We start from the raw sequence: 21,411 nt of genomic DNA, 5'->3' as shown, positions 1-21,411 counted from the left end.
GTTGGGGGCCATGGGGCATGGTGTTTGGTTGGGGGTGGGGGCCATGAGGCATAGTGTTTGGTTGGATGGTGGGGGCCATGGGGCATAGTGTTTGGTTGAAGGATGGGGGCCATGAGGCATAGTGTTCGGCTGGGGGCCATGGGGCATAGTGTTTGGTGGGAGGGTGGGGACCATGAGCCAAAGTGTTTGGTTGGGGGCCATGGGGCATAGTGTTTGATTGGGGGCCATGGGGCATAGTGTTTGGTTGGAGGGTTGGGACCATGAGACATAGTGTTTGGTTGGGGGCCATGGGGCATAGTGTTTGCTTGGAGGGTGGGGGTCATGAGGCATAGTGTTTGGTTGGGGGCCATGGGGCATAGTGTTTGGTTGGGGGCCATGGGGCATAGTGTTTGGTTGAAGGGTGGGGCCATGGAGCATAGTGTTTGGTTGGAGGCCATGGGGCATAGTGTTTGGTTGGAGGGTGGGGACCATGGGGCATAGTGTTTGGTTGAGGGCTGCGGGCCATGGGGCATAGTGTTTGGTTGGGGTGGGGGCCATGAGGCATAGTGTTTGGTTGGATGGTGGGAGCCATGGGGCATAGTGTTTGGTTGGGGGCCATGGGGCATAGTGTTTGGTTGAAGGGTGGGGGCCATGAGGCATAGTGTTTGGTTGGGGGTGGAGACCATGGAGCATAGTGTTTTGTTGGGGGCCATGGGGCATAGTGTTTGGTTGAAGGGTGGGAGCCATGGGGCATAGTGTTTGGTTGGAGGCCATGGGGCATAGTGTTTTGTTGGAGGGTGGGGGCCATGAGGCACAGTGTTTGGTTTGGGGGCCATGGGGCATAGTGTTTGGTTGGGGGCCATGGGGCATAGTGTTTGATTGGGGGCCATGGGGCATAGTGTTTGGTTGGAGGGTTGGGACCATGAGACATAGTGTTTGGTTGGGGGCCATGGGGCATAGTGTTTGCTTGGAGGGTGGGGGTCATGAGGCATAGTGTTTGGTTGGGGGCCATGGGGCATAGTGTTTGGTTGGGGGCCATGGGGCATAGTGTTTGGTTGAAGGGTGGGGCCATGGAGCATAGTGTTTGGTTGGAGGCCATGGGGCATAGTGTTTGGTTGGAGGGTGGGGACCATGGGGCATAGTGTTTGGTTGAGGGCTGCGGGCCATGGGGCATAGTGTTTGGTTGGGGTGGGGGCCATGAGGCATAGTGTTTGGTTGGATGGTGGGAGCCATGGGGCATAGTGTTTGGTTGGGGGCCATGGGGCATAGTGTTTGGTTGAAGGGTGGGGGCCATGAGGCATAGTGTTTGGTTGGGGGTGGAGACCATGGAGCATAGTGTTTTGTTGGGGGCCATGGGGCATAGTGTTTGGTTGAAGGGTGGGAGCCATGGGGCATAGTGTTTGGTTGGAGGCCATGGGGCATAGTGTTTTGTTGGAGGGTGGGGGCCATGAGGCACAGTGTTTGGTTTGGGGGCCATGGGGCATAGTGTTTGGTTGGGGGCCATGGGGCATAGTGTTTGGTTGAAGGGTGGGGCCATGGGGCATAGTGTTTGGTTGGGGACCATGGGGCATAGTGTTTGGTTGAGGGCTGCGGGCTATGGGGCATAGTGTTTGGTTGGGGGTGGGGGCCATGAGGCATAGTGTTTGGTTGGATGGTGGGGGCCATGGGGCATAGTGTTTGGTTGGGGGCCATGGGGCATAGTGTTTGGTTGAAGGGTGGGGGCCATGGAGCATAGTGTTGCACTCCGAGAGTGAACCCAATAATAAAGCTAAAACAGCCACCATTAGGAGATGTACCTCCTTTGCTTTTTGTGGAAACCTTATTCAAAGAAGGCCATACTCCTCTTGGCCAACCCAAACAGCAAAGTATAGCAGTCCAAAATGACGGAATGTCCAATTAGTGGTCAATAAAATATATATACCTTAATTAAACAGACGATATGCAATAACTAAATAGAAATAAATAAATGGAAAATGTGTAGTACAAAATGCAATTCTGAAATACAAATAAACACTGTTACACCTCAAAAACGTATTCTTTTTCCATGTTTTTAATTATAAGGGGGGTGTTGAAAAGGCCTCCTGATACGCCATGCCCCGTCACGCCTATCGCCACACCCACATTTACCTTTCGGCCATGTAAGGTATTTTCGGCCCTCTGTCAAAATCAGTTGTGCACCCCTGCTCTAACATATCTCTAAAGATTATCCCTGACTGTACCTTCAGCAGATACACTGAGCATCTTACTACATGCAGCAGGATATTCCAAAAACGTGTTTTCATCATTTACAAACAGGTGCATTTACCTGACAGAAAACCATATGTCTGTGACTTCTCCAGCCTGCCAATTAAAGTTGCTGCAACCTGGATAACTAGAGACGGATCCCTGTCCTCTCAGAAGTCTTAAAACATCTCTCGTCGAACATGCATGGGATAGACGCCACTTAGATGTCTACTGTGCATATATCGATTTCTCTGCAGCTTTCGATACTGTGCTACGCAATAGATTGCGGCAGAAATTGAATATGTGGGGCATACCACAAGGTCTCCTAAAAATGCTCATCTTGCTCCACTCTGATACCACAGTTCGAGTAAGGCTAAATGCAGTAGGGCGTTTATCACATTATATGTCAACCTGCTGTGGTGTTATACAAGGACGTATGATTGCAGCCATCCTGTTTAACCTATATCTGGCTGACATGAAAGAGGCATTTAACTTATCTGAAGCAAACCCAGTTAAGATCAATAATGTCACTATAGGATGGCTTGCGTACGCAGATGATCTGTTAATACTTGATTACACACCTGCTGGCCTGCAGCGTATGCTCGATTCCCTAGCAATATATTCTGAGGCTAATGGTTTGTCAATTAATATTGAAAAAAAGTAAAATTATGGTTTTTACAAAAAAACATAAACCAAAGAGATATAGGTGGACATTACAGTCGAAAGTGACCGAACAAGTTAGCACATATAAATACCTTGGCATCGTTATCAACGAGAAGTTAAATTGGGAAGCTCATTGGTCGGATTGAAGCAACAGTGTCTTATGTCCGCCAATGCTTTGAGTATTTACATTGGAAGAAATAATGGCTACTCTGTATCAGCTATTATTCCAATCTATATGGTGTTTGGTTGAGGGCTGCAGGCTATGGGGCATATTCCAATCTATATGGCAAAAGTAAGGGCTGCATTATTATTTGTAGTAGAGATTTGGGGCCATAAATATGAAAAACATCTTGTAGTCTTTGAGTCAAAACTTCCGAGAAAACTACTGCGAATTTCTGTATTTAGAGTTTAACATAAAAGGAATCTGGTATGCCTATGTCAGGCAATGTGTGATGTCCTATGAAAAGATGTGTACTCTGCAAATAGACACGATAATTGTACCATATGTAAAAGCGTTCTTGCGGTTGGATGGAAATGTGTCACTTGGTACCATGGGAACATTATATAAAATACATAAGAAATGGACAATGGGTAGGGAATCCGTCCATACCATAAGTGCTCTGAAAAGCTGGGTAAACAGGAGACTGAATGATTTTACCTATAAGCAAAATATGATAAAGATAGCATCACATGCACATAGTGGTGCATATTGTGAAGAGCAACTTACTAGAATTATGTCCCCAATGTACACTTTAGCCCATCCAAGCATAATAACGTTCCTTACCTACTTACTTTTAAAATGTAATGTGTCTGAGGCATTGGAGACCAAAGGTGATAGATTAGGACTATCGATTGAGTCAAGAAAACACTGATTATGTGGCAACCAAGTGATAGAATCACTATGCCACCTGATCATGAAATGTGAAAGTCTGATGTACTTGCGAAATAGGTATTTTAAATCCTACGATAATGCTATTGATATTAAGGAAGTCCCTAATTTATGGATGATTTTTATGAGAGGAAATTATATTAATTTAATATATTTTATTGTGCTATTTTACATGAAGATTGTAGAAATATTAAGATACACTGAATAATATTTTTAAGATGTTGTGACATGTATTACAGTGTATGTTTCGGACCACCGTTTTTACCTTTTTGGAAAATGTTTAATTGTTATATGTCATGTGTTATACAAAGCCCAAGTTGGCTGTAAGTATATCTAATAAAAACGTGAAACTTAAAATATTACAGGGTTCTTGGACACCTAGGACAAAGCACTAAGTTTGCAGTGGGAAATCAAATGGCACACCTACTAAAGCAAGGGTCTGCAACCTTTGGATCCCCAGATGTTCTGGGCTACAGCTCCCTTCAGCACTAGCTGGAATACTTAATGATGATAAATCATGTGAGTTGTAGTCCAGAACACTGAGCAAGCCTCAGGTTATAGAGTAGATAAGGCATAGGATCCACACCAATTGATTCATGCACCATAATATATCACATACAATGTGGTTCTAGGAATTCAGGTGCAAGTGAACAGCTACTTTTTAAATATCAAAAGGTAAATTACACATCTCAGTAACAGGTGAGATGAAAAATGAAAAGTTAAAACAAGTGGTTTTCAAGAGTTATATATGTGTGTGTGCATGCCTTACTATGGTTTGTGCACTTTTCAAGTCATCTTTTATAAACAAAGAAATATGTAACATATTTCTATATTTACAAAAGATGGCTTGAAAAGTGCACAAACCATAGTAAGGTACACACACAAATCGCTTTATATGTTAGGCAAAACGTTTACAATTGTGACCACCCCCACATCTTGATGGACTGCAAATACCAGAGGGTGCTCAGTGATCTAATCTGCAGCAGATTAGATCACTGAGCCCCCAGCTTCGCTCACGGATAAAGACGCCTCAGGCTCAGTGATCTGTGCACTGCAGAGCAGATTAGATCACTGAGCCCCCAGGTGCGCCGAAGGTCAAAGACGCCTCAGTGACCTGGGCAGGGGGTGCAGGCATGATTCAGCCCAATTTGCCCACAGGCAACAAAGGGACTGTAACTTCCTCTTGTGACCCCTCGCAGGGGTCGCGAGAGAAGTTACAGTTTGGTGACGCTGTGTGTTTCCTGCAGCTGTGACTGACAGAAGTGCCAGCCAGTCACAGCGTCACGCAAACTACAACGTCCTGAGGAAGTTGATCATGGCATCGGCTGCGGCCGTGGTGGGATAATGTCTTGTCGTGACGTGGTGGGGCCGGTGGGACCCAGCAGGGCCCCGGCTCAGCCTTACTTTTTTCCAACTTAAAGCACCGACCAGGATTATTATTTCATGTCATCCTCTTGGTTCACTAACATTGACCTTTTGGACTGCGATATTTATTTATTTATTTATGTATTTACTTGTATATAATGAAAATATATGATTTTTACAAGGCTGAACATCAAACAGCAAAATCAAGCGAACTAATCAAGTTAGCAGAATGCAGAATTCAAGTCTGATAACAGGTAGACTACGCTTGACCTGTGTGTAACAAAGAGAATTTCCGTGAGGCACCTTACATCTTGCAAAATCAGGTAGCGCGAAGCACCTTGCTAAATTTCGCTAAGTCCCACGGCGTTGATTTTAATAAACGCTGCTTCCAACAGTTTGGCTGATGCTATCACCCAGCGGGTTTTCTCCCCTGAAATGAGACGGCATCACCAAGTATTTTCTTCTGTCAGACGGGGGTCGGGCCAGCAGGGTGATAGGAAAGCGGTGCGTTCATTCGTTAAGGAGGGACAATGCAAAAGAAGGTGACGAACTGTCTCAATAGAGTCTGGGGCTTTGCATAGCCTACAGCTTTTTGTGGCTGTTTGTTGTCTTATTGTCAAGATTTCTCTTGTGTGGAGTAAATTCAAACGTGCTCTTATAAAGGTAGATCTTAATTTTCTGTCTGGAAATTGTGAACAATAGGCTAGAGGAGTGTGCAGTCTATTGAACGTAGGAGGAAGATGGGTCAGCAGCTTACATGCTTGTACTTGTTCGTTGGTTGTTATCCAATCCAGATCCTTCAGTTTTTTGGCGACTCTAACTGGGTTGGTGATAAGATCGTCCACGGAGCACATGGACTGCGATATTGCAACTAGTTGTATGCTGGTTTGGGAACATGTTTTTATAATAATGAAAACTGTAAGACATTAATTAAAGAGAGAGTAACAGGAAATATTTACCACATATTCGCCATAGTCAAACTGGTGTCTCACGTTCAGGTGTTGAACAAGGTTACTTATCGGATGGTGAGGAACTCCCCAAGGCGTTGACACACAGATGGGACACATCTAAGTAAAAAATGGAAAAGAAAATTATTGTATTTCAGATAATGGAGTAGCATTTGGAGTGTGACATTCTAATGCTAGCAGAAAGTCGGTTTGGTGATGCCTGGTGCCCTTCCATTGCTTTACTGACTCTGCAGGACCTCAAAGCCACCACTGGCCTCTGTGCTGATAAAAAAACTGGGGGAATGGGCTGCGAATCTCCCACAAGGAAGGGCTCTCATTCCCGTCTTCAGCATTATAAACAATTCTCTTAAGACACTCTAACTTCCCAGTAAATGTGTACTGCCCCGCTGACTGTGATGCAGACTTCCTTCATCTCCATCCTTAACCAGAATGCTTGTGATGATTCAAACATCTGGATCGATGACACTAAAAACTCCATGGCATTCTCTTTCTTCCATGGCATTGCACCTTGACGGTCTTCCTGAATGGTCTAGGTACCACCCACAATGTTAGTTGCACATTATATCTGGTCTCGACTTATGATCCTCCCCTTTCTTCCCCAAATCTCTCTTGTCATCTACTGCAAAATATATAGCATTTCCTATTCCTCCAGCTCCTCTGCAGCTCACACAGTACATCTAAAGTCCCCACTATTCAATTGAAATGTATCTAACCAGAAAATTGCCTAAATCACCAAAGCGTTAATGTCTGCTTTTTTCGCTTAAGCAGGATTCCCTTTTTTTGATCAAACATGTTGCCTAGTTTATGCCTGCAACCCTCCCATCACATGCTCCCTAGATGAGATTACTCCCCTCAAGAACATGTGCTTTTGTAAGAATGACAGTAGAAGTTGATTCACAAAAACCCCATGCCTCTGAGGTCCTAAATAAAAGGAAAGAAAATAGAGGAAATTTAAACTTCATGCATCTCACTACAAAGTCACGCATATTGTCTACAAAAGAGCCGCCAATCCACCTAAAACATCAAACTCCTAACCACGCTACAATATTGCTCAACATGTTCGCTCCATTTAAAGCACCTCATTGTCTAGTTCCTCTCAAACTGGTGTGCCGACATCTGGAACAATACGCTCTGACAAATAGTTAAAATAAAAACTCTGTTTACCTTAAATCCTAAGTGCTGATTCACCGAACATTTTCCTATGGGATTGCGCCATTATAAAATGCTTCTGTGAATCAGGCCCTAAATATTTACCTCTGCCTTTCCCCAACAATATATCCTCCCCTCCAAACACCTTCACCATTCGCAAAGTCTAAAGGAAGTGTGGAGCCAAAGAAAATAAAGCCATACCCCTGAGGAACCCATTGAGATTGCTGCCGTCCTCACACCAGCAAATACAACCGTAACATCATAGGCCATGCAGTACCCAAGCCTTGTGATCTCTCGTTCCCTCTCACTATCTAAACAGCTTCACATACAAGCATGGATGTTAGGCAGAAACCTGTGCAGTTCCCTCTGGGACCACTGCAAAAGATTTAGGACTACAGGTGTTTGGCAGTAAACCCACTTGGTAGCAGTCTGTACCACACAGATTCAGTTGGTAGCTGTGGCTGAGCAGTCAGACTTCCCTCAAGAAGAGTTAGGCAGTATACAGAGTATTCACAATAGGTCAAAAGAACACAGTAGAACAAGTACACACTGACCAGAGCTTGGTGTAAAAGAGATATAATTATTTATTTAAAACCACATCTAGAAAAACACACAGGCACTAATAGTAAGCAATTCAAAAACACGGTCACTAAAAGATATACACTCCCTTAAAAGAATACTTAGACAAGTCTTAAGTAAAGCCCCACTTATTTTCAGACAGCGATGAGCGCTTAACGTAGATGGCACTCTAATAATTCGTTTTTAAAAAGGGAGAGAAAAGCAGAGAATCAAATGTAACAGATCCCAACACTTTTTCACGAACACAACAAGAGAGGAAGGCAAAGTAACACTGTGAATTCAGAGTCAGTAGGCCGGACCCGCTTTAAGAGGATCAGAACGAAAGGTGTCCAAGGTCACACGGTTGCAGTGCACAAAAGTCTTGTAACGGTTCAAAAATAAGTTGGACCAAAGAAAGGGACCAGTTAGAGGGTCAAGGCGGCCAGCCCAGTCCAGAAGGTTAAGGAGTTATTATTACCTTGTAGCAATCTTTAGAAAGGGAGGCCTGGCGGACACGGTACCTTAAAGTGGTGAGAATACTCCAGCGGGGGCAGTTGTTCCTGGCAGCGGATGCAAGTCGGTGCTTCGTCCGGGGGAAGAGAGGAACTCGTCGGGGAGGAAGACAGGAGTCCGTTGCACTGCCAGGGAAGAAACCAGCCGCAGAGTTTCTCAGGTACAAGGAGCGGTCCGTCAGCGGTAAGTAGCTATCCGGCTGCCGAGGTGCTTGGCACGGGCAATTCTACCACAGACCGGTCCGGGGTGCGAAGAGAAGAAGCTAAACTGGTTGTGCCCACCAGTCAGGAGAAGAAGCCACTCCAGCCGGGAGATCTTCTCTGTCGTCGGGAAGTGGTGAGTCGGTTCCGCAGGGCTCCACCGGTGGTATCGTCGTGGTAGGTCGGCTCAGCTTCTCCCTCGTCGGATTCTCAGGTCCTGTGGCGACTTCTGAAGTTCCAGTCCCCAAAGCCCTGCTTTTATGGAGCACACCCCCATTCACTCAGCCTAGCTGTCAATCAAACATGCTAAGTGGTGAGCCGGCCGGCTCACCACTTCGCCCAATCACACAAGAGTGCAACTTGAGTTACCAGGGTAACTCAGTCCAGGGTGCCTAAACCCCCTCCCGCACCCCCTGTGGTACCCAGATAGAGTGGCACCACTTTTGGAGGCTTCTGTGGAGAAGCCTGCCAAAATGTGGAACAAAGGGCTCGACTTGGGTTGGAGTCAAAGAAGAGAACACAAACGCCATTTTAGAATCGAGTCCTGGCAAAAAATACCAACCGGCGAATTAATATTAATTAAATAAACCGGCGGTATGTTCGAGGCTATGAGAATTAAATAATTAAAGTTGGTAGCCTCGAACAATGGGAAAATCCCATGGGAATATATTCGCGGTCGAATATAAAAAGTAGTATCCACTGCCACCAGCCAAAACTCGATCAGGGGGGACGGAGACGTGCCCCCTCGACTAACAGACCCCGGGGCAATCGAATTGCCCCGACCAGTACGTCCACAATATGATGGTTTGTACCGGTTTCTGTTAATAATTTGGGACTAGTAAAGCCAATGGTGACTTTACATGCCCTGGGAGACAGTAGTCAGTCCCAGGGTATGGAGTCTATGGTGGGGTGTCACTATGCCACCCCTGAGTCACTGCACGGAGGGTGCTGTGTAACACACATAGTAAAAACACATGAGACCCTATGGGGTAAAGGACCCCATAGCCCATAAAACACATAAACAGTCAAAGGAACACCATAAATCATGTCCAAGAGTGGGAGAAAAAGAGTCTCACTCTTGGCAGGAGAAAAAACAAACTCCAGAAATCCAGCAAAGCTGCTGGGGAACTCACTAGGTTAGGAAATTCAGCCTTAAGAGAGAATTCTCCCTAACAATGGACCTTATCAAGATTGTAGAAACCTGCATATTTATAGGCATTATGATAATACCACCTATTATCCAGTGCCCATTCCGTTGGCTATGTCTGCTTTATGTAATGTTAAAATTATAATATAAATTTATTATGACACTCCATCCCAAAATACCCTAAACTTTCTTAACGTTGTCTCTGGCTTCTTCTCAAAAATATTCAAATCCATTCTAACAATACAGCACCACTTCTTTCTCAATCACAACTTTATATTCAAGGCTCTATAATGTGGTTTGAGTCCTTCCCATGAAATTTGAAACTGCAATTTTCAAGGTCCTGGGTGGAATTTAGGTCCATAGAGAGACGTGTCTAATACCGAGGAATATGTATCTGTACACATGTATCTCTACTGCATTCTAAAGACTGTTCTGATGAATTCCTACTTTCCAAGAAGTGGGATGGTCATCCTGGGAATTCGGTCAGAGCAAGAAAACACAGCATGACAAAGCCCCTTACATAAAACATAGCAAAGGAAGCTGTGAAGAATGAACACATCAAAAGGAATCTGAATAGGGGGGCGCTGTTGCGCTCGAATGTAGATGGCCGCATAAAGAGAGACCTGCGAGGAAGGGCCCCGACGCCTCTGAGAATGGGGTGCCCGACTGCTGCCGTACTCTGCACTCTGCACTTGATCCCCCTGAGACCGCTGGAGCGGCCGCCGAGGACCTCCTGCCTACTGGACTCCGGCAGGGTGCCTGGGCTAGCTGCTGAGCTCCTTGCCGCCTGCAACTAGATCGCACTGTGGCACAGGAGCCTCGAGGTGGTCTCCTTTCCCACTGATGCCTGCCAGGTCCGGCTGTGCACATTAAGGTAGGAGCCGCTCCACTACTTCCCCACTACATCCAGCTCCATAGGATAGCGCATGGGGCTGAAGCGGGGACGGGGTCCTGTTACCTTTGCTTACTGGATCGCAACCCCATCAGTTGGTCCGGTGCCCATCTCTGTGGAACCTGGGAGCCCCCGGACACGAACACGCTTGTGACCCCCCACCCCTGAGCCACACGCCCAGAGACACAAGCTCCGGCTAATACCATACTGTTGGGGGGGGGCAGCCTGGTTACCCCCCTCCCTCCCAACCCCCTTTCTTTTTTTTTCTTTTTTCATCACTGCATTAGCCACAATAGGCCCAAGCTATTACTATAGGGGGGTGTGTGGACACGCGGACAGAGCCGTGGGGCCCACTTCTACTTGGAATCCATAACAACATGATCTGATCATTGTCATTACGTTGGAGGCCACGATCCACCCCCCGGAAACACGGGCAACACCACTTCTGGTGGCATTCACCTATAATTCCCCCTGCCCTGGCACAATTGATATCCAGGAGTCGCAACAATATTACGATAACTGAGGGCCTTGTGTGCCTTCATCCTCTGGCAATTAGAGATGGGTGTGGTGCCGGAATCCACTACTTGAGGGAGTACCCTTGGGCAGCATGCCTAGAGGGGCTAATAAAAGGCAGAGCTCGATTGATATGTTCACGAAAACAACGCAGAAACCAATGGAGCCACAACCGGAGCGTGGGGCAGCCGCGGCATCAGTCCCGGACAGTCCCGAAACGTCCAAAATGCTTGAATACATGCGTGAGGGATTCACTGCTCTCCACACCAAGCTAGACGACATGAGTGGAACAATTTGCTCTATCAAGGCCCACATGGAAAAAACAGATGGCTGTGTGACGGAAGTCGAAAACAGAATGAGCACGGCCGAGGACGGCATCAGCGCCCTACGAACGGAGGTGAACACATTGTTCAGGCGAGTCCATGAGATCGGTAAAAAGAATGAAGATCCCGAATCGCGCTCCCGGCGCAACAATATCCGCATTATTGGCATCCCTGAACATGGCATCGAGGGGCCCATGGAGGACTACGTCGAGCGGACCCTGTTGTCTCTGCTGGACTCCCCAAAACTATCTCCCCAATTCGCTATTGAAAGGGCCCATCGATCCCTGGCGGCCAGGCCCAAGCCCGGGGCCCCGCCCAGCACTGCCCCATCATAGCTAGGGTATTAAACTACCGTGACAGGGATGCGCTACTGCGGGCTGCGAGGGTCAAGGGGGACCTCCATCTGGGATCCGCTAGGGTCCACCTATACCCTGATTTCTCTACTGCTGTCTTCTCTGTGTCTTCTCTGTGAAAATACTCCATGCTGTACCCGGCCAAGCTCAGGGTAGAACACGCAAACCAGACCTTCTTCTTTACCATTCGAGAGGAGGCGAGCAAATTCATTGAAGAACACTTCCCTGGGTGACGGTGCCTCTGCGGGGATGCTCAGTGGCGCTCTCACCCGAGTCACCCAGAGGGACTACTCCCAGGGACATTTCCCGGCAGCCTCCTGAGACGTGCCACTTTCCATGCGAATCAGACATTGAAGCGCTGTTGTCATTCATCCATTTGTAGAAGCATTTTACTTGGCCCTGGGCCGTGCCCCACATGTTTGTAACAGATTGCAATACTGAAGTTTTTGTCAAGTGATCTTATGCCGCAATGATCTAGTTAATATCCCAGCATGTGCGTGCTCTAGTTCGTTTTCGCTAAGACCCACAGGCATAGTAGTCGATGGCTGAGTTTTGTTTTGGTTCAGGGTCGGGGCTCATCCTTCCAGTTGGGGGAGGGAAGGGGTTATATCAAGAAAATTGCTTGGCACGCACCTGGGGACTGATGTCTTTTTAACACTTGGAACACTGAACCTCCTGCTTCACAGACTGAGGCGGGGATAGAGGGGAGAGACTATTGGTCCAACCTAATACTTACTGGTGATACACAACCCAGTGAGGGATGGTTGATACGGTTACTTCTATGAGTTGGAACATAAGAGGTCTGGGTAACTTCTCCAAAATGCGGAAACTACAGCTATATGCCGAAATACATCATGTCAACGTGCTGTTTTTACAGGAGACACAAAGTCTGGCAGGCACCTGCGATTAGCTTTGCTAGGGCTTGGCACCCGCAACAATATTATACTGTTTATTCCTCTCACAACCGGGGTGTAATGACCATTATTCACAAAAGTCTCCAATTTACACAAAAGGCAGTTCACATTGATCATGTGGGGTGATATATTTTACTCTTTGGCACTCTGCAGTGCAGGGAAGTTGTACTATTGAATGTGTATGGCCCGAACATCGATGATCCTGATTTTTATGAACAACTCTCCACACTACTCTCTGGATTCCTGCTTGTTCCGATACTCTGGGGAGGCGACTTTAACACCATTCTTGATGTTCAATACGACAGATCTGGCTCCAAACCTCGCCAACTTACCAAGGCAGCTAAGATAATTCTAGATTTACAAGCCCACTTTGGGCTGGCTGACCCATGGCGGGTGCTCCACCCCGACTCTCGCACATTCTCCTTCTACTCGTCAGTACACGACTCCCACTCCTGCCTCGATAGGTGGCTCATCACAGATGCCTTACTAGCAACCATCACCCACACCGCCATCCTCACTAGGGCATTTTCTGATCACTCGCCAGTGACAATATCCCTCTGATGGTCTGTGAACAACCCTGCAACTCGGACATGGAGATTTAAACCTCACTCTTTGCTAGAGATCGCATTCGAAAGAGATTTGGGTGGTGATATTGACAAATTCTTTACACTAAACATTGGCTCAGTCACATCCCAAGCTACCTTGTGGGAGGCGTTTAAAGCATACATTAGGAGAATGGCGATTTCTAGAGAAGCAGGGGTGCTCCGAACTATTAGGAGAGACATATCCAAAAGCGAAACTAGAATTGCCACCCTAGAAACACAATATGCCGCAATACACTCACCTGACATACTAGCCGACATAAGCAATGAACTGGATACATTCCGCGCCCATGACGAACGCAAATGCAAATTCCTAGATAAACCTCAGGTGGTGCGAAGATACGGCGAGAGTGAGCGCCCTGGTCGAACTCTTGCCAAATTGATTCGGTTTGAAAGGGGGTCATCGTTTGTACCGGTGATAGAAAGGGCAGATGGTACCCGGCAACTGACGTCGCAAGAGGTAAACGCTGAATTTCGCTCATTTTATGAGAAGCTCTATGCCAACTCCGACACAGCTACAGACGACGATATCAACACATTCCTGGTTGCTCTCCCACTCTCGATTCTCTCTGCGGAGACGAGGGAGGCCCTAGATATCCCAATCACTGCCGAAGAATTATCCAACGCTATAGACTCTCTGGCCTCGGGAAGAGCAACGGGTTCCCGATCGAATTTTATAATTATAAGTCTCGCCTTATTCCTCCCTTACTATTCCTCTGTGATGAAGTGTGCCTCACTGGTATCTTACCCCCCTCCCTCCGTGAGGCGATAACAGTATTGCCTAAACCAGGTAAACTCACTACACAATGCGGGGTCTGTACTAACAATCGGTGTTCAACTCAATTCCAGATAGCAAGAGGCACTAGACAGGGGTGCTCATTCTCCCCCTTGATATTTGCGCTGGTCATAGAGCCACTGGCCGACAACATCCGACAGCGTCATGCACACAGAGTGCTGAGCCTGTCTGGCCCCCCCGAGATAATTTCGCTATATGCGGACGATGCTCTTCTCTTCGTCCGACAACCTGAAGTTAACCTTTCCCCCATACTGTAGGACGTCATTCGATTTGGCGAGTTGTCGGGTCTCCGAGTGAATTGTACTAAATCAATTATTTTCCCACTGACGGAGGCCACTGTCCCCCCACCTGATCTTCAGGGATTTACGTGGGCCCAATCCGATTTCACGTACCCGGGCGTAGTGTTCACATGGCACCCGGTCTCCCTATATGGCACAAACTACAGCAACTACCTAGCCAAACTAGCTTGGAAATGCGATGGGTGGGCAAAACTTCCAATAGCCCTAGCAGGCAGGATCGCTGTACTTAAAATGGTGATACTGCCCCTACTACTGTGCAGGTTCTTAAAATGTCCCGATCTGGCCGGGCAGAGTCTTCTTCACCACTCTAGCTCGAATCACCAACAACTTCCTCTGGCACTCAGGCGCAGTCCTTCTGAAGCTCAAGACACTGACAACCCCTTTGGTGGGGGGGGGTCTCGGTACTCCCAACTTCGAGGGGTACTGGATAGCAGCCCAAGTCCACTACGCATCATTCTGGTTTATGCCCACAGACCCGCCTCTTCTTGTTATCCACTGATGGCTATGACATTCGTACCTTAGTGCTCCCTGGCTGCACGGCTAGGTTCGAAGCTGATGATCCATTTGGAGTTACAGTCCAAGCCTTAACCAGGCTATGGAAACAAACAGTTAACATGCACCCATTCCATGGAGAATTCCCTCTCTGGAATTTGTTTCTCAACTCCCCCCGGGTAGACAGTTCAACTGTGGACCGATGGGCAGCGGCTGGTCTGCTGGCAGTCCGAGATGTCTTCAAACAAGGCACCTTTACGGAGTGGAGTGCCCGCCCGCGCAACTTTGAGGCAGGCCTACCTGCTGGCTACAATACGCCAGCCTGCGGCGTGCACTTAAATCCAGAATCCCTGAGTTTCCCTCCATCCCACAGGATGATCCAATCCTCTCAGAAATCATCAACATCACGACCCTTAGAGGTAGGGTCTCTAGAATATACACTATATTCCAGACTCAGGCATCCCCCTGTTTACCAAACTCAAAGAGTCCTGGGCCAGGGATCTGGAAATCGAAATGACCGATCAACGTTGGGACTATATGTGCTCCTGCACAAGGGCAATTTCTTTCAACTCCCGTTTCAAACTGATCCAGTTTAAACTACTACACAGATTCCATTACACACCAGCTAGGTTACATCGTATGTCACGAGATTACCCCACATGTGCCCAAGATGCTATGCTGCTGATGCAGACTGCATACACATGATATGGACATGTTCCCGAGTCACCCAGTTCTGGACATCAATATGTGCTTCACTGTCAGACATGCTAGAATGCACCACTGCCCCATCCCCAGCAACCTGTCTTGTTTACGAACTTCCTACATTAAGCTGAGATTCTAAGAAGTTGGCGAGCCTGGGGCTCCTGTTGGCAACCCGCTGCATCCTCCAGGTATGGCTCCGGCCCAGCCCTCCTACACATAAGCAATGGCTACGCTCTCTAACGTGGGCCTCAGACACTGAGGAATGCTGGATGCTAATGCAACCGAGTAGATCCAGACCAAGGGACATTTGGGGTCCCTTCTGGCTTTACCTCCATGTAACAGGCCGACAATTCCTCCTCCCACCCCATCCCCCCACCCCCTGGCATGTTTGAGAGGAAGTAAGTGATTAACTAGATTCTACCTACCTCTGTGTACTGCAATCCTGTCTGCGCCCCCTTGGGCCCCATGTTATTGTAAGTGTACCAAAAGTGAGCTCATTGAATTGAAATGATTGTTCCCTGTTGTGATGCCAAGCTAATTTTAAATAAAGTAAAAAAATAATAATTAAAAAAGGAATCTGAATAGTGACACTAGGAGTTAGAGAACTAATACGTGTTGGGACTGTGACAAGGTACCATGCCTGGCTCGGGAGGGCCCTTATATGGTGACTAGGTGACTCCCCAAACAAGTAGATGATTAGACTGGGGTATTTATGGGTAGATTCCCCTGGTCACCCCGACTTAGGACCCATCTCAGGGCAGGGGATGGTCTCATGAAGCCTAATGACTACGTCCCTTTTAAAAGGATCAGCCTTTACTTCTTCTTCAAACATACTTTTATTCGCCATTTTAACCTTTAAGTTATAAAATACAGTTCATACAAAAAGAATACAAATGTAAAAATATTCAAATTTGATAAAAAGAGATCCATACAGTGACACTATTTATGACATAATCGGCAAATAGGGCCAGAAATTACAATACAAGGTAGTATAGATACTGGACTTCACAATACAAATTCCTGCTATTGTTTGTCAATGTTTGTCTATGATCCTGCCAAGATATAGGTGCAGTGACTTTCGGGGAGACCAGAGCTCGCAGCCACTGAATTCCCTCACCCATATCTATGTTGACAGGGCCATACTTAATAATCCTGACTCTCAACAGCCATGCCCTATAGATGAAACGCACAACGCGACAAACCATATAGGGGAGGAGGCATTCTCTTAGGAATCATAGAGCTGGAACTGCTTGGCGAATTCCTGCATTGTTCAGAATACGTTGCAGGTACATGCATCTCAAACACTCTGTTTTTTTAAATAGTAACAGGAAATGCAGCATATTTTCGGATCCAGAGCCACACATTGGGCATAGCTCTGATTGGGACCCCTGCCACCTCCTAGTTAGACAAGCCACTCGAAGGGATCCAAGCCTGAAGCGGATATAAAGAGATTTCTCGAAGGGCACAAGAGTGGAGTCAAGGTAAGTCTTGAACCTCAGTTCTACTGAGTTATCAAGGCATTCCCAACCAAACTTCAGTTTTGTGGCATTGACTCCAAGTTTGTCGTGCATTTGCTTTTTAACCATTTTTCTTAGGTCAGTCAAATTCCATACCAATGGTACCTGGGGTTCACTCCATAGCTCAGACATGCCTAATTCTAGGAGACAGTCCTTCACGTGTGCTAACCACTTTAGGCTTTCCCCCCCTTCGAGGCTCATTACATGTGACAACGCCTTCCTATGTACTTCCAACCCTTCCCTATTCCAAATCCTTTCCCAGAACATAACTGGTCTATTCAAAATTCAATCCGTGAGCCTATTGTTATCTAGTTAAAGGTGGATCAGGACTGATGGTGCCGACACTGGTAGGAGAAATAATTTCTTTAGAAATGTATTTTCACATGCACATAGAACACAGGAGTTAGTATGTCCCCATAGTTCCGAGCCATACATGGCTGCTGGCACTGCTTGTTATAGGGTTTCAGCCTTTACATCAGGTAATCTAAAATTGACTGACCATATTGTTATACATATTCTCCTATCCTCATTCAGAACCCATTAATTCTGCCAGGAAGTAGTTACTGTTAGAGATACTGTTCCTATAAGAGAACACAGCTCTGCAGCACAAAGCAAGCCATGCTCAAATCTTTACCCATGAAGCCCTGCTGCTGAAGCACTGCAACCAATCCAATTATATATGTTTAACCAGCTTGTGGAGACCGTAAACCCAAAACAGAATCTTCTCATGACACCACCTGAGTAAACCCACTGTGAGAAACCTGAGGACGTTCTCACATCTACTTCTCTTGGATCCTCTGCGCAGGTGGCCAGGGAAAGGCCATCACTTTTGGATACTGACCCTCGGGGTGGAAAAGCAAGGGAGGATCACCTGGGTGGAGGTTTCTTGGGGAAGGGAAATGAAATGTCCTCAGGCGAGAAGCAGTATCCCGTCTTTCCATTCTATTATGAATCCCTAGTCCCAGAAGCCTTGATGGGATATTGCTGCCCCAATCCCTTTGGTCAGAGTAACATCAGGAGAAAAGAAAAACCTCAAAGACCCAGAAGGAGAGTGAGAAAGAATAAGGTGCCCTTGGGCGAGACATGTTAGCCCTCTTTCCCTATTGACAGCCAACCCAACCCTTCTCCAACCTTCATGGGCTGTTATAAGCCAGTTCCCCTCATTTAACCACAATTAACACTTGACAGTGCTGGGACGAAGAAGAGGCAACTAAGAGAATTGAAGACCGTGCTCTTTTACCACTCTGGTACTGGGGCAAGGAATATGCCAGCTAAGAGTTGTAAGGGTCAGGCAGGCCCAATTAATTGTGGTCAGGCATGACTAATTGAGCCCTCACACCTGCAGCCTGTCAAGGGGCTGCACGTGTATAAAAGGAGCTCAATAGAGCAGCAAACGAGTCACTCTCTATAACCTTGCAACGGTTTCAGGACCCAACAAGTGACTGGCTCAACAATTATGATATAACAATTATCATTCAAACTCTGATCATTCCCAAATTGGATGCTTGTAACGTCTTACTAGGGAGCACCAACTCACTGTAATTCAGACATTTCATTTTCTACAGAGATCAGTAGTGAAGCCAATTTCAAAGTCAGGAATATACCACCTTGTGGTCCAAATGTTGAAGGATCGTTACTGGTGACAATTCAAAGAGATATGCAAATTAAAAGATGTTTTCTGCAACCACAATGCACTTTATGCTATGTTATGTTATGAATATTTGTAGCACGCATGTACACCCAGAGACACCTTGGCGTGGAAAAGTACATAGCAATGCCACACAGGATGGAAAAAAGCAAATCGGCAGAAAAGAATAGTCTTAAGTAGGTGACGGAATGTTAGATAGAGGCCTTTGAATCACATCAGTTCCCACACTCTGACAAGACCCATTCACTCCTCCAACATGAATTTGAGTGGTCCCCCACTTTACAAATCCCCATCCAGGGTGGTTGTCGATTGTTAGTGGAGTACAATCTCCATGGAGTGCTTTACCCCATAATATCAGAGTCATCTATGATCTTATGCCTTTCAGAGAAAATTGGAAGATTCTTCTCTTTAGATGATTTGCCTAAACCATGTATTTCATCCAGTCACAAATTGTAGCCATCTCTTCAGGAACATTGAAGGCATGATGAATGCATGCTTTACAAATAACCAAAATAACAACATTGGTAATAATATTGTGAAAGTGCTACTTTCCACATATTTTTCTATTTTGGGGTGTGTCATGTTACGTGTCAAAGTAACAAACACAACAACGTTATAGCAATAAACACCATGTTCTGGGATTGCCAAGGCTGGTAATGGCAAAGCCAATGGAGCCAGGTAGGCCCAAGCACAGCAAGGGACCCATGAAGGCTCAGGGTTGTTAACACCCCAGAAAGCAGTGTTTATAACTATTAGCATCGCAGGGCTTTTGTCCAGGGTGAAAATAGTTTTTTAAGAGAGATAATGTGGCTGCTGTTTGTGTGCATGCCCATTTCCCCTTAAAAATCTAAAAACAAACATGGCCACTTCTGAAAACAGTTAACAGAGTAAGTCCCTTTACTATGTTCATGATGGCCATTTTGGGAAAGGAAGAGGCGACCTGTATCAGTTACCAAGCAAGGAAATGGATGGACAGTGAGGAGTAGGGGTATTGAGGGAAGGAGTGGGAAGTGATTCCAGGGAGTGGTGTGTTCGGGGGCCACACAGGAGAAGGTAAAGGGCAAGAAGATAATAGCACACCTGGGGAGAGGCACAGGAGGCCAGGAGAGAATGCACATTATTGTTATATGAGTTTTCAGTAGTATGTTGGTTTATTATGATACACCTTATGAAACAAGAAACAAGGATACAACCAACTAACAATGTTCACAACTTTTCTTTGTACATTAACAAGTGCCAGAGATTAAAAAAAAAAGGTTCTGACCATTTGTTTGGCAATGAACAACTAAATAGGAAACACTATTGGTTTTGCCAATGCTTGTTTGAGGAGTTTCCAGTCATATGTCCCTTCATCATGATACACTTTACAAATGGAGGTGTGAAGCTACAGCCATTTCCTTGTCCTTAAACAACTAAAAAGACCAAAAGATTGGCTTTGCCATTTCTTGTTAGATTAATTTTCACTCGTATGTTCATATATGTTCCTAGGGAATGATATTGGTATTTATGTCATACGTTGATGCTAATTCCACTATCTCCAGGTGCTTTCGCAGGTCAGAAAGAGAGGGGTGTGTGTGTTAGTTCAGTGGAGAAAGATGGGAAAATGCAAGATAGCTCTGCTGTTGTGTTGATGAATGCAGACCAGAAGTGCCCTGATCCCTGTGTGGGGGTCCTTTTCAAGGTGTTCTGTGTCAAGGGCATAGATGCATGTGTGTCCAAAGGGAAGGCTTGCGTGCCTGTGGTGCTAGCATGCATTGGCTGTGAAATGGTACATAATGTTCCAGACACCCATTTCAAATTCCCCATTATGTGGTTTGGTAGGCTGACCACCATCTCAAACCTCACTCTAACTTGCCCAAGTGCTGTGCTCTGTGGCTAGCTGTGACTTTTGCAGATCAGGTTAATGCCCAATTGAATTACGTTTGTCAGGTGTGCATCAAGCGATGTGGGCAGGGGTTAAAAGTAAGGTTTTATTGCTAAATATGGATACATTGTGGCATGTGTTACACAGTAAGACCGTTTCTTGTTTATTTTGGGGGATTGAAAGTTTACAAAAATAATAAACTTTCAAATGTAGTGTACATTGTTAAATGATTGCATATGTAAAAATTATGCATTTTGCATATAACACATTGATATGTAAATGGTCCTTTGTGCATGCACTTTTGTTCCTTGTTTTAATACACATGCCATATAAGTACACTGCCTAACATTACTATGTATGCACAAGCATGTATAGAATGCATATACATGTACATTTCCTGATTTAAAAAAAAATAGTTTTTTAAATTATATGTTGTACAGAAGTTTTAAGAAAGTATATAGGAACTCTTGCTTAGTATACATTGTTACAAGTGGCGGTATGTTAAACATATGCATTTTACGTGCAACACATTTATACATAAACAGTCCTTTGCACATGCACTTTTGTTTCTTGTTTTAACATGCATGAGTTATAAATACATGGCCTAAGGTTACTATATGTACAAGTGTGTGGCAAATACACATGCACTTACATTTTCCTGATTATATATGAACATCATAATAAAATTACATTTATTTTTTGAATTAGATGCTGTTACAGACATTTCAGAAAGTATAGTGGAATGTGAAGTTATTTTTATGAGGTTATAAAAAAGTAATAGCATTAATAAACACATGAAAAAGTGAATGATGTTCATATCACATCTTTAAATATAAAGTGCT

General features: G+C 45.7%; 1 protein-coding gene across 1 annotated transcript in view; it reads right to left on the bottom strand.

Moving 5' to 3' along the window:
* Nucleotides 1-21,411, bottom strand: part of RNF138 (ring finger protein 138) — an 805,118-nt gene that overhangs the window by 151,914 nt on the left and 631,793 nt on the right. Inside the window, exon 7 of the mRNA XM_069620970.1 lies at nt 6,079-6,186. Within this exon, the coding sequence (XP_069477071.1) occupies nt 6,079-6,186 (108 nt within the window). The remainder of the gene's footprint in view (nt 1-6,078; nt 6,187-21,411) is intronic.

Source organism: Ambystoma mexicanum, chromosome 5q, assembly GCF_040938575.1.
Source record: "Ambystoma mexicanum isolate Mex_15411 chromosome 5q, UKY_AmexF1_1, whole genome shotgun sequence".
Classification (NCBI taxonomy): Eukaryota; Metazoa; Chordata; class Amphibia; order Caudata; family Ambystomatidae; genus Ambystoma; species Ambystoma mexicanum.
Note: the sequence above shows the minus strand (reverse complement) of the source record. Positions and strands in the feature narration are given on the sequence as shown.